At 37.6% G+C, this 14,727-nt stretch overlaps 2 protein-coding genes across 2 annotated transcripts; both read left to right on the forward strand.

Moving 5' to 3' along the window:
* Positions 1 to 356: 356 nt before the first annotated feature.
* On the forward strand, positions 357 to 1,178 carry LOC142341279 (uncharacterized). The gene has a single exon (XM_075392196.1). The coding sequence runs from the start codon at positions 357 to 359 to the stop codon at positions 1,176 to 1,178; it is 822 nt and encodes a 273-aa protein (XP_075248311.1).
* A 2,426-nt stretch (positions 1,179 to 3,604) lies between these two features.
* On the forward strand, positions 3,605 to 4,282 carry LOC142341280 (uncharacterized). Its single transcript, XM_075392197.1, has one exon. The coding sequence runs from the start codon at positions 3,605 to 3,607 to the stop codon at positions 4,280 to 4,282; it is 678 nt and encodes a 225-aa protein (XP_075248312.1).
* Positions 4,283 to 14,727: the final 10,445 nt, after the last annotated feature.

Below are 14,727 nucleotides of genomic sequence, written 5' to 3' on the forward strand. Positions count from 1 at the left end.
GACCTGATAATTCTCAACCCGTTTTGAACATTGAAGAGAAAGAAAGGAACAGGGAATTTCTCACAGGGTCATTGAGAACAGATGAGGGCTGGCAAAACTCAGGTCGATTGAGAGGACAGAACCGACATGAGAGTGAGGTTAGAGCAGGGCATTTACAACAACAATTTTATTTTCACAACAATTGCCGAGCTGATCTGACCATGAGCCATAAGTACACACCTCAAAACAATCAACAACCACTGAACAAATGTAGCGTACCTGATGTACACCAAATCAACGGCTATAAAAACAATCAATAAAATGGTTACCCGAGTTCCCCTAGTTCTCAACCAGACTGGATGCAACACCCAGTACTGATGGTACAGAACACAATAAGTTTGCCCAAGTTATCAATTGATAATTTCACAGGTGATCTTTTGAAATGGCACCAGTGGTTCAGCTTCTTCAAAGCAACCGTTCACAACAACAGTGGTCTCTCAATTGCCCAAAAAATGACATACCTCCAAAACTCTGTAACACATGAAGCAAGAGATTCCATAAGTGGATACTCCTACAATGGGGACTACTACCATGAAACAATTGCTGAATTGACAAGAAAGTTTGGCAAACCACAGCATATTGTCGATGGATACCTGGATCAGTTGGAGAAGTGGCCGAAACCCAGACTGGACGAACAAAACACTTTTTTGAGCTTTTCATTTTTCTTGAGAAGTCCGTTACAATTATTCAGGCTTCACAACTTTGAAGCTGATCTCAAGACTTCAGCCGTCTTGAGAATGGCCAGAGAAAAACTGAACGCTGCCATGATAATCAGATGGAATCAACACACAAGAAGCCAAGCGTTGCCGCAACCTAACCTTACCCACTTTGCCAATTGGGTAGACTCCTACGCAGAGGCGTGCGCGGACATCTCCCCACAGCGGAACCAGAGAACCAGAGTGACTAGTTCTTCCAAATGGGGGCCACCAGATGTGTCATGTCAACTCTGCTCACAAAACCACAACCTTAGTCGATGTCCCGAAAACTTGGAAAAGTCAGTGTATGAACGACAGGGTTGTGTGAGGAAGCTCAATCTTTGCCCTAACTGTCTGAGAGCTCACGGAAAGGGTCTCTGCAAAATCAAAAACAAGGTGCCTTTTGGAGAGATGCAATGGTTTTCATCACTCAACACTCCATAGGACAGATGCAAGGCAGAAGCAACAATGCGCACAACCAAACCAGTCCAGACCTCAAACCAACCAAAACCAGTAAAACTATGGACGTAACTTTAGTAATGAAAACCAAAGGCAGCAGACGAGTTCAAACTACAACCAACAAAGTGGAAACCAGAAAAGACAAGTTGGATCTAACTGCAATACTTTACTCAGGGGCAACTGGAACAAAAATGATTTTCAGCCTCAGCCAATGAACATGCAGAACAACAAAGACAGCAGAGTAATAATCAACGCACTCCAGCCTAACAGCAGGCAACTCCTCCACAACAAAAATAAAACTACACTTGCAGCAACCAACAGGAAATTTCATGGTTCACACCTAGATACAATTGCAGGCGATACCAGTAACATTCTTTAACAGAGATCATTGCATTGAAACCTACGCAATGCTGGACAGTGGCAGTGACAACACTCAATCAACACAGAAGGTTGCTGATGCACTTCAAGTTCAACAACCGAAAGACGTAATCCTACCACTAGCTTGACTTCACGGTGAACGCTCAGTTAAAACAGCAGATGTCATGATCGGCATAGGAGATTTGTACAGCAGTTGCCCTGTGGTCAAAATCCCAGTGTACGCAACAGCAATGGAGGAGTTTCGGATGCCAAGTGTTCAAAATGAAATGTTGAATGAGATCTGCAGAGACCATTCTCACCTCCAGAGCAAAAGATTTCCAACAACCAGGGACAACCGGATCGGAATACTGACTGGAGCAGATGCATTCACAGCAACGGTTCGCAGACAGTTCACAACGGGACCCACTGTTACCCCATACGGAGTCAAAACTCTGCTTGGCTGGACACTGACAGGGCCCATTCCTCAGAAGTACACACAAAAGAAGGTCGGACAATCAAACAGCACAAGCATAGCACTTTTCAATCATATCAAGAGACGACAAGACGATCCAGATGAAGATCTTCTCCAGCTCTTCTGGACAATTGAAGGAGTGAACTTCAATCAGTGTTCTTCAAAGGGACCGTCTTCAGATGACAAAGAAGCTGTGTAAATCCTCAATGATACCATAAGACACATTGATGACAGATATCAGATTGGACTTCCATGGAAAAAAGACATCGCACTACCTAACAATGACTTCGAGACAAAATCCGCAGACTCACAAACACTGCTTCCAAATATACGGGAATCTCATTCAATGATGCATTGCTGACAGGGCCGGATCTACTCTGCAACCTGCATGGCCTTCTTCTCCACTTCAGACAGTACTCAGTGGCAATCGCAGAGGACATCGAGGCACTGTTCATGCAGATTGGCATCCAGCCACAAGACCAGGACTATTTCCGCTTTACCTGGACAGAGGATGGCAATGAAAAGGTCTTCAAATACATTCGACTCATTTTTGGAGCCACATGCTCACCTTTTTGTGCGATTTTTGTTCTGCAGAAGTGTGCAAATGACCACAAACAAGAACATCCAGAGGCATACACATCAGTCATATGCAGCAGTTTTACATGTATGGTTTCATGCAGACCTACCCTTCTGAAGAGGAGGCCCGCAGAAGTGCAGAGGAGATAAAAATTGTTTTACATACAGGAGGATTCAATCTGACGAAGTTCTTGAGCAACAGACCAGCCGCGTTAGAAAACATACTGGAAGAAAACAAGGCAGAAATGAAAACCCAAGGAATCCTTGGTCAGACGTGGGACCTCCAACACTGACAATTTTGCATCAGATGAGAACGGGGCAAGAACTATCTCATCAGATTGTCCAAAAACGGGTTTTTCTCAGGAACAATTTTTTCACTGTTGAAGGGAAGCAATCTCAAGAAAGGAGACAAGATGATGCCCTTCACTCTTTTTTTAGATGACATCGGACTCTTGAGGGTAGGAGGAAGACTCTACAAAGCACCTCTAACCTACATTCCTACAGTGCAAAACATCCCCTCGTTCTCCATAGCAGGAGCAGAATTGCAAGACAGTTGATTGAAAAGGCGCAATATGACTGTGGCCATCAGGGCGTGGAACGTGTGATTGCTAACCTGCAACAGACTTTCCTGATGATTGGGTTGAGAAAGGTGCCGAGAAGTCTGGGGAAATACTGTTTCATTTGCAGACGATGGAGGGCAGACAATGTGAGAGCGAAGACGGCCAACCTGCCTGAATTCAGATTCCCAGATGTAAACAAGCAGTACCCCTTCGTCAACACAGGAATGAAAATGTTTGGTCCATTCTACGTTGAGGACAAGAGAGAGGGCACCCAGATGCACTACGTCTGCTTGTTCACATGCCTGGTCACCAGAGCTGTCCACCTAGAAGTGTGCCATGACCTCTCAACCTTCTCATGACCATCCGCAGATTTGTATCACGACGTGGATACCCTGGCCTCATTGTGAATGACAATGACAAAAAAATTCATTGGAATCAACCAAGCAATGAGGTTGAAGTTCCAGAGAATCTACAAGCCAGACAACGAGTACATCAGACTGCATTTGGCTCAACAGAACATTCAGTGGACTTTCAATCCTCCATTGGCACCACACTTCGGAGGAGTCTGGGAGAGGCTCATACAGACCGCGAAGAGGAGCCTACTAATAGTGCTGGACAGTCGGAAACTAACACTCTCAGTTTTCCAGACAGTTGTGGCAGAGGCCGAGGCAACTTTGAACTCCACGCCAAAAACTCATGTGGGCTGCAGCATCTCAGATGAGGGACCACTTACTGCGAACTACTTCTTCTTTGGCAGACCTCACATGTGTTTGAAACCTCTTGTGAACAGCAACCAGCGGTTCTCCACTATGGATTTCAAGTTGACGCAGACGCTACTTGATCACTACTGGAGCAGGCTGATGAAGGAATATGTTCCTGAGCACAAGAGAACGAAGTGGCAAAGATCAAATGATAAGCTGGATGAAAGCGACATTGTGTGGGTGCTCAAGGACTTTACACCCAGAAGCATCCGGATTCTCGGGAGGTTTAAGAAAGCACACAGAGGTTCAGACGGAATAGCCAGGAGCTTAGACATCCAGACGTCTACAGGAATGGTACAGAGACCAGCATTAACCCTAAGCCGCGTATTCCCGCAATTGTCAGGTGCGCCAGAGGGTCACTGAAACAAATTCATTGAAACATACACACACACACACACACACACACACACACACACAAAACTCAATGTCAGAAAGAAAAATTTTTGTGCTTTGTTTTATTGTTCACATTTTTGTTTCAAATGTTGCCTTCTCTTGCCGGGAGTGTAAAGGAACCAAGTCCTCTAATATTTTATCTCCCCCACACCCTCATTCCCCCCTTCTTACACTTCCGTTCTCCAAAACTTTTTCATTTCTTGATTTCCATTCCCTCAACCTATTTTCGTTGAAGCTTTTTATATGTTGGTTTTATTGAAGAAATCAGAAGTGTTCACTTTCAATACTATTTATAGAAGAGATTTCCCGCTTTTGACCATAACCTGTGTGCCAATGTTGCGAATTATGATGTATTTATAGAGCTTGATGTGCTACCATGGTTGCGACTTTCAGAAATACAATTATTAATGAAAATTTGTCTTGGTATTCAAGACTTAGGCCGAAGAGCATATACATTCCATCATAATATGATTAGTACGACATCACGGGTTTTGGATAGGACTCAATAAACTAGTCCGAGTCGTCCTTTGCCAATCAAAAACCCACACAGTTCCTTTTTTTAGGCTGGGTTTTTGCAAGCCTGGCCTAGCCAACAACCTGTATGGAAAATTAGGAATTCAAATGAGAATTGATTGAAGAAGGAATTAAAAAGTTTCTCTTTTTACAGTTCAAACAGGCAGGATTGCAGAGTCTGGATTGCATTGGGTGCTGTCTTTCAAACTTTGGACAATTTGTTTTTACTGAGAACGGCTGTAGTAAACGGAGCACAAAACCGATGGCCTCAAGATGTGCATTTTTTTTAAAAAAAAACTGCTTATAAAGTGGAGTGAGAAAGCAGTTCATTTAGCAGTTATCCTTATCAGAGAGTGAGATTTTTGTCACATGCAGCAATGTTGTTTTCAGAATTTTAAAAGCGACATATGCGTTTAGAATTTAGACTTAGACACCGTTTGCGTTCAGAATATTGTGGTGGTTTCTGAATTTTGCCCGTTTTCAATGTTTTTTGTGGTCCTTTCGTTTGGTCTCATAACTTGCCTGATCCACTATTTTTGAGGAATTATTGAAGCTTCAGCTTATATCAATTTTTGTAAACAATTTTGACATTTTCTTACAAACTATTAGAGAAATTTTTGTATACACCCAAATTTATACATATTTTATTCATGTTCTGTTTCAAAGTTTCAAAACTGACTTTAAAATTCGGTTTCAAACCTATTCAATTTTTTCCGTCCTTATAAAACAATATTAACGAATATGCCATTCTTTAAGCTTTAAGAACATTCCAAGATTCTGGTGAGTCATTTTGCTTAGTTATTCTAGCTTGGTAGTTAAGAGTTCGTTGCTCTCTCTTAATAAGTTCATTGTTCTTTATAGAGGTCAGAAATTGAACGCTTATCGGTAGCATGTTGGGCAAGCCCACCGAAGCCGAAAAATTCTCAATATTAGATTGTACAATTTTTTCAATTTCACTTTTTTGATTTCTTACTCAATATCAAGTCGGCGCGTAGAATTAATTTCTTTCGACTCAACTGTTAGTCAAACTAAATGTTAGAGAAAACCATTTAAGTTTATTTAAGAATAAGACTTAGAGGTTTTCAGGTAACCCTTTCTCATAAAACCCAAGTCGAACCCATGCGTAAAGAGTGATTTGAGAATTAAAAAAATAGTAACGGCTAGGGTTGCTAGATTGGTGACAGGAGTTCCTAAACCCCATCCAGACTAGTTTTCGAAAAAAAAATTGCCTTGGAATGACATATTTTATTAACAATAATTGTATTGTATCTTTTTATTTTACACTGGAGAACAAAATAATTTAACCAATAGGTTGCAAAGTGACATTAATTGCTTCCACTTAACTTCCGAACAACAATTTGAGCCATTTTTGTGTTTATTGGCGGGAACAATCAATAAAATTTAAGTGCAGCGCACTTATTAGTAGTAGTTGGTTCGGAACCAACTGTTAAACGATCGAACGAACGACGCGTGCCAAGACGGCTAACTCAAAGGTTACCGCTCGTATGCTTTTACCGGAAATTTTTCAAGACACGAGAGATATATCGGTATATGTATATATATCACTCAATCTGAGTTATTAAGGAAGCTGCAAGTTGGTTGGGGCCTCGTAAAATTGCTGATGGTAGTCCTCAGTTGGTTGATGATGGGAATCAGCTATACACTGATAAAAGACATCAGATTCAGATTTTACCACTCAGTTTAGCAGCTGGTGTAATAGATTTCTATCATTCGCTGGACGATGAGACTAAAAAAGATGACAAAAGCCTTCGGAGTGCATTTAGAAGGAGCACTTAGAAAACAAACTCAAGGGGAGTCTGAGAAAGTTGCTGAGTTCTTGGCAGCAACAAAACTTCTTGATAAAAAGCATATCCTGATGATCTTGAAGAAATCAGAGATGACCTTGTTATGCCAGCTTTCTTGGAAGGATTGCTTCATCAGAATGTTAGATGAGAAATTAGGAAGGAAAGAGATATTTCGTTGGCGGATGCTTTAAAAGGAGCGGTACATTTGGCTGCAATCTACAGGTTAGAGACCCCAAGCCAAGGCGTCGTTAATAATGGTTTAGACAGTAGTCCTCACAGAGCAGGATCGACTGATAGACTTATCAACCAAATGGATTCGATGATGAATAAGATGGCTATCAGTCAAATTACCTGTAACTCCGGGAGAGACTCTAGGCGTAGACCATATAAATCAAACAAACGTTCTCATTAACCGAGACAGGTGTTTTCTCGAAATTAATATAACTCTAGGGAGAGGTACAACATTGGAGAGGTACTGCATTCCGCATAAATTCTAATTCGCGGTCGACTCGAAGACCTCTTTCTAGATCATTTCGCTCACCGAGAGTCAACTGACGCGTTGATTTTAATAAATAAATTGTTTGCTATCAATGCAACCGTAAAAGAGGCACAAAAAATAATTATCACAATTGTTGGTCACGTGGATCTATTTCTCATACAAAATGAATATGTCCACAAGCAAACACTTAATAAAAAGAAATAATCTAGATAATTTTTTGTCTTGTCATGTATACTAAAAGACACAACTGTACCCAAAATGTGGGATTCAATCCCTCCTCACTCGTCTTAAATTGTCGAATATCCTCCGGACCGCTCTAATAGATTTTGGGGCCGTTTACAGTGTTTTACAAAAATCAACACTGGCAAGGATAGATTCCTCCCTCGGGTGTTTGGAGTCATCTGGCTTAAAAGCCGCCTCTATAAAGGGAGTGGTGCTTTGTTTTGTGGAAAAACTCGTTTATTTTGTGTATGATTTCACGGCAGTGCAAAGTTTGTTGGAACTTTCTATGTAGCTGTTGATATAAGTGTTCAGGTAATTCTGGGAAAACATTTGCTACGATTTACACTTGATTTATATTTGGGTCAATAAGAAGTTATTGAAGGAATTTTAGAATGATTTAGTCCGTCCACTACTTCGTCCAGTGCACCAAACGGAAGTTCAGTATACGTTGTTAATAAGACAATGCTTCCCCAATGAATTTAAAATCTTGTTTTATGTAAGCCTATGTTGCAACCGGTTTTAGCTCAATCCCAACCAACGTTGCTGGGATATAACAGTTGGTTTCAGTGGCTTGATTGAGCCATTGCAAAACCATAATGAGAAGTACTTAATTTCATCTGCAATTGTAGCGGTACACAAAGACAGGGAAATTTTACATTGGGATCCCGAATCCTGCGAAAAGCAAAACATTGTAGAGCAACCAAAAAATTGCAGTTTCAATTGAAACACCTACGAATTGTGTTGTTAGTTCTGTAAATCTTCCTGGTGAAGGTGTTCAGCCATCTTTGTACGCAATTTAGGCAGAGGAGTTTCAAAAACTTAACAATGAGCAACGTAAGGTGGCAGAGAAAATAATTGAGCAGTACTGACATGTCTTTGCGGGAGCAAATTGGGATTTTGGAAGTTGTGATCTGCATAAGTTTTACAAACGGTAAATGAAAACATCAAGGAAAGGATGAAGGAACTAAAACCGAAAATTACTAGAAAATATGAAGAAATACTTCAAATCGAGTACACTTTGGAAGGGGGTAAAATGAAAAAATAAAAAACTACAAGAGGATTAAAAAATGAAAAAACAAAACAGAGAATCTAAAGAGAGAAAATGATTGATTGAGATAGAAACGAAACAAAAAAGACTGCAGTCTTCAGGCAGTAACGGTACCAATAAGAAGAGGCGATTGGAACTACTACAAGCAAAAATTGATATTATCTACTCAGCAGTAGTTATCGCTGAAAAACCCAGAAACCAGGTTGGTTCTCAAGAATGAGCCTCAAAAGAGGCTGGCCTCTTGCGAATCGTCGTTGTCTTCCTCCGTCGAAAATTACACAGTACACTAATAAAATAAATCAAAGAGTTTGGTAACTCTTATATTCTTTCCCCAAATTTCATAACCTTTGGTACTGTTAGTCTAGTTTCGTTTTCTTATTATAAGCTTTACTGGTGTATAACTGTTACCTCTTTACATACGACGTTTTATTAATGCAGGTGGACGTGCTGTTTCTGGGAGGTGAGAGATGTAACCACCCAAGATTCTGGTGAGTCATTTCGCTTAGTTATTCTAGCTTTCTAGTTAAGAGTTCTTTTGTCGTTCTTAATAAAGTAATTGTAATTTATACACGTCAAGAATTGAACGCTTATCGTTTGCATGTGGTGCAAGCCCCATAGGCCGAAAAACTCACAATATTAGATTGCCATAAGTTTCAATTTCAATGTTTTGATTTCTTACTCAATATCAAGCCGGCGCTTACAATTAAATTCTTTCAACTCAATTGTTATTCAAACCAAATCTTAGAGAAAACCATGTGAGCTAAAGAAGTGTATTCAATAGTAAGACTTAGAGATTTTCTGATAACCCTCTTTCATAAAACCCAAGTCCAACCTACGCTTATAGATGGATTGGAGATTTAAATAATAGTAAGAGGTAGGGATGCTCAACAGTTTTCTAGTTCTTGTTGTTGCGCTTATCTTACTCTGTTTTAGTTCCGTAATGACACCACCTGTCAAAGATTTTTGGTTTGATGCACAATTAAAGATGTTTTGTGGTCTCAGCTAGCAGCTAATGATTGTATTTAACTTGGGACAAATTTTTCATTTTGAATTTTACTTGTTGAACTATTTGGTTTCTGGTCTCATAGGTTATTTTTTTTACAAAACAATTGTTTTTTGACAAGATGTGATTGATGTGTGTCTTTTTAATGAATATGTCTGGTTTGTAGCTCTGGTTTGCTTACTTTGTATAAAAAGATGTAAAAAATTATTTTCAAATTTTTATTGTTGCGTCCATTTGTAGTTGCTTTTGTTAAGCGACCTTCTCGGAGGTAATTATAAAGATTTTTAATTACTTTGTTTTCGTTGAAAATTTTATGGGTGGAATTTTTGAAGGTATATTGGTATGTGGTAATGACTTTGATGCGACAGATTTTCAAAAGCTTTTATAAAAATCAGATTTTCTTAAATCTTTTAAATTCTGTTGTGGCTGAGATCACTAACTCAAAAAATAAATTCAATAGCACTTAAGGGCCATTTCAAGCATAAAGCAAGAATAGCATGAAGAGCGAACATTAATGCTACATTCTATCGAAGCCATACAGATTTGTTCACTTTGTTCAGCGTTTATATTCAGCAACTATTATTAGTTCACAATCGTCACACATGAAATTAAACTGTAACTTAAATTCGAACTACAATATTATTGCCACGTATTCGAGTGTTCACAATCAAGCAAATTTAGCTCAAACGGAGCAAGAGATACCCAACTTGATAAGCCAGATTTGATGGAATTTTGCGACTTTCATACACTTTTAGAGAGTGCGGGGCACCTTATACGGTATCCCGAACCCCAAACTCAGTGTACTCAGAGAATTTTACAACATAGTAATCTACAACCAATCGGAGATGCAACTTTGACATGTACGGCAGTACAAATAAAGCTGAAAAAACCTACCAAAAATCAGAGGAAACTCGTAGAATTGGTTATATTAAACTGACATACAGTGCGTATTCAAGCACACTTTCTTGAGCGGTAAATTATTTGATATCGTGTTTTGTTTCTGTAGATCATATTAGTGATTGTACAGTTTTAAGTTTACTTTGATTGGGAAAAAAGAATTAACTTTGATTTTCTCAAAAGTTTCTTTCTTAGCAACAAAGTTCCTATGTAAGAGAAATTCTGTGCAAAGCACATAGTCAGTTGCTCTTACTGATTTTAACGAAACCTAGCATAGATTTGACATTGGTGGTTTTTGAAGCCATTAGAGAGTATTTGTTGAACTATTTGGTTTCTAGTCTCATTGGTTAATTTTTTTTACAAAACAATTGTCTTTTGACGAGATGTGAATGATGTGTGTCTATTTGATGAATAGTCTGGTTTATAGCTCTGGTTTGTTTACTTTGAAAAAAAAAGATGTAAAATATTGTTGTGAAATTTTCATGGTTACCTCCATTTGTAATTACTTTTGATAAGCGATCTTCTGGCAGGTAATTATGAAGGTTTTTATTTTTTTTGTTTTCGTTGATAATTTTATGGGGGGAACTTTTGAAGGTATAATAGTATGTGGTAATGATTTTAATGCGACACATTTTCCAAAGCTTATGTTAAAATCAGTTTTTCTTAATTCTTTTAAAAATCTGTTGTGGCTGAGCTTACTTATTCAAAAATTAAATTCAATAGCACTTCAGGGCCATTTCAAGCATTAAAGCAAGAATAGCATGAAGAGCGAATATTAATGCTGCATTCTATCGAAGCCATACAGATTTGTTCACTTTGTTCAGCGTTTATATTCAGCAACTATTATTAGTTCACAATCGTCACACATGAAATTAAACTGTAACTCAAATTCGAACTACACTACTATTGCCACGTATTCAAGTGTTCACATTCAAGCAAATTTAGCTCAAACGGAGCAAGAGATACCCAACTTGATAGGCCAGATTTGTTGGAATCTTGGGACTTTCATACAATTTTAGAGAGTGCGGGGCACCTTATGCGGTATCCCGAAACCGAAACTCAATGTATTCAGAGAATTTTACAACATAGTAATCTACAACCAATCAGAGATGCAACTTTGACATGTACGGAAGTATAAATAGAGCTTGAAAAGCTACCAGAAATCAGAAGAAACTCGTAAAATTGGTTATATTAAACCGACATACAGTGTATATTGAAGTACACTTTCTTGAGCGGTAAATTGTTTGTTATCGTGTTTTGTCTCTGTAGATCATTTTAGTGATTGCACAGTTTTAACTTTACTTTGACTTGTGAAAAGAGAATTACCTTTAATTTTCTCATTTTTTTCTTTCTGAGGAACAAAGTTCCCAAATAAGAGAAACTCTGTGCAAAACACATAGTCAGTTGCCCTTACTGGCTTTAATGAAGCCTAGCATAGAATTGACATTGGTGGTTATTGAAGCCATTTGAGAGTATTTGTTGAACTATTTGGTTTCTAGTCTCATAGAATAATTTTTATTACAAAACAATTGTCTTCTGACGAGATGTGTTGATGTGTGTCTATTTAATGAATATGTCTGGTTTGTAGCTCTGGTTTGTTTACTCTGAAAAAAAGATGTAAAAAATTGTTGTGAAATTTGAATGGTTGCCTCCATTTGTAATTACTTTTGTTAAGCGATCTTCCGGGAGGTATTTAGGAAGGTTTTTTTTACTTTGATTACGTTGATAGTTTTATGGGTGGAACTTTTGAAGGTATAATAGTATGTGGTTATAGCTTTGATGCGACACATTTTCAAAAGCTTATGTAAAAATCAGACTTTCTTAATTCTTTTAAAATCTGATGTGGCTGAGCTTAATAAATCGATAAATAAATTGAATAGCGCTTCGAGGCCATTTAAAGCCTTAAAGCAAGAATAACATGAAGAGCGAAAACTAATGCTACTTTCTATCGAAGCCATACAGATTTGTCCACTTTGTTCAGCATTTATATTTAGCAACTATTATTAGTACACAATCGTCACACATGAAAATAAATTGAAACTCAAAATTCGAACCACACTATCATTGTCACGTATTCAAGCGTTCACAATCAAACAATTTTAGCTCAAACGGAGCAAGAGATACCCAATTTGGTAGGCCAGATTTGATGGAATGTTGCAATTTGCATACCAATTCAGAGAGCGCGGGGCTCCATATACAATATCCCGAACTCCAAACTCAGTGTAATCAGAGAATCTTACAAGTAGTGAGAAAAAGGGGCTATTCCGCCACTCCCTTGTCGGAAGACGACTAAATACCCCCCTTTCCCCACTACTCTATATAGCATGCAAATAAATTTAAATACACACAAAAATCATCACTCCGATAGGGGCGATATCGCTCTTAAAGAGTGATTCGCTCTTAAAAGAGGGATTTCACTCTGATTTTGAAATTTTATAAATTTTTTTAAAGATCAGGGGAAACTGCTTGGCTTGCCACGAGCGGAGCTCGTTAGCGGATATTATATTTATAAACATGTTCTCTAAATTGATTTCTAGTATGACCAAATCTATATCTATGAAGGTAATTCCACAATTTACATTTTGCATTTCTAAATCAAAAGAAAGGTGTTTATAAACGTTACTTATATTACAGGTTAAAAATAAATTAGGATTTTTATAATGTTCCTCTAAGTGCCCAATATATTTATTCACTTCGACTACACTCTCACATATATAACTTCTATATTCTAATTCTTTACATTTAGTACAACATTCTTTCCAAGGTCTATTTTTGCAGTTATTGCATTTCATTTTTTATTTTCAAAAAATTATAAATTTTCCCTAATAAAATGCATCATTTCTCGCTCAACTAATAGCATTGTTCGAAGTGTAAACTTCTGCAAAGTCTGTGATTTAGTATTTGAAAGGAAGAAAGAGTTATACAAACATCAATCATACGATCCCAAACATAAGGAACTATTAGAGAAAATGTTTGAGTCTTATGATGATGATCAGGGAAGAGACTCCATCTGTGGTTCACCAACCTGCTTCGCAGACAACTTGATCTATGTTAGGTCTAAAACTGAATCCAAAACTAAAAGTGAATTCAAAGCTAAAACTGAAACTAAAACTGAAACAAACCCATAATCGTTTGTTGGGTCTGCGGTAATAAGTTTAAAAATCAGATTGGTCTGCAAACTCACATGAATAAACACTGGAGAAAAAAAGTTGTCCTAAACGATAATTATAATATTAAATCAAGCTTTAATCAAAGGCAGTTATATATTACTAAATCTAAAGATAGTTTTTATCAAGGATAACAATGAACCAGTAGATCACATATTAGACGAGTTTAAACCATTTAAATCGTATAAATACAAAGTTACTGCTAATTGCTAATAGAAGAAAAGAGACTCGCGAAGCGCTCCCACCGGATCAGTAGAAGAAAAGACTGTTAATACACACTTTAGAACCGATGAATATATGGATAAAGATCACCGACTGAATTTAAACCATTGACATGATCATGTTAGAGAAACGTATGAGGGTTACGGTTACGATTTGAGTTTATTGGAATAACAGACATGCAAATAAATATAGAAAGGACTAAACCATCATAAGGATCTTATACTGAACCATCACCAGGTTTAAGAGATAAAACAAAAGCGACTTGGATTTTAAAAGTAATAAATTTAACTGTCTACGATTATGTATTACAGCTGCATTGCATCCTGTAACTGAACATGCAACTAGAGAAAATAAACATATTGCTAAACTAGTCGAAGACTGGGAAGCTAATGAATATGTACATAATTATATAACAAAATTCCAAAATAAAACTAAAATTAATATTTGGTTTTACAGACCTGCTCAAGACGGCAACATGGCCAAAGTAGAACGCTTAGAGAAATGCTCCGACTTTGTCAAAGAAAGAGACAGTGTTAGGATTCTAGTCTGAGAAAAACACTGTGCCCTAATTAAAAATATAGGGGTATTATTAGAAAGACCTAATGCCAAACATGCAAAATTCTGGTTTTGTGATAATTGCACCTATTGGTTTAGTTCTCAACATAAATATGAAACTCATGAAAGCTGTTTACAAATCAAACCAAAGATTGTTTGTCCTAAATCAAAACAAACCAAATTCAAGAATCAACATAAACATCAAAATGCCCTAATTAAAAATATAGGGGTATTATTAGAAAGACCTAAAGCCAAACATGCAAAATTCTGGTTTTGTGATAAATGCAACTATTGGTTTAGTTCTCAACATAAATATGAAACTCAGGAATGCTGTTTACAAATCAAACCAAAGATTGTTTGTCCTAAATTAAAACAAATCAAATTCAAGAATCAACATAAACAACAAGAAGTGAAGAATCTTATCTTTGCCGATATTGAATGTTACTTGAAAGGAACAAATCACATAATTGGAGATAATACATAT

The sequence above is a fragment of the Convolutriloba macropyga genome, chromosome 6, assembly GCF_964194025.1.
Source record: "Convolutriloba macropyga chromosome 6, txConMacr16.3, whole genome shotgun sequence".
Classification (NCBI taxonomy): Eukaryota; Metazoa; Xenacoelomorpha; order Acoela; family Convolutidae; genus Convolutriloba; species Convolutriloba macropyga.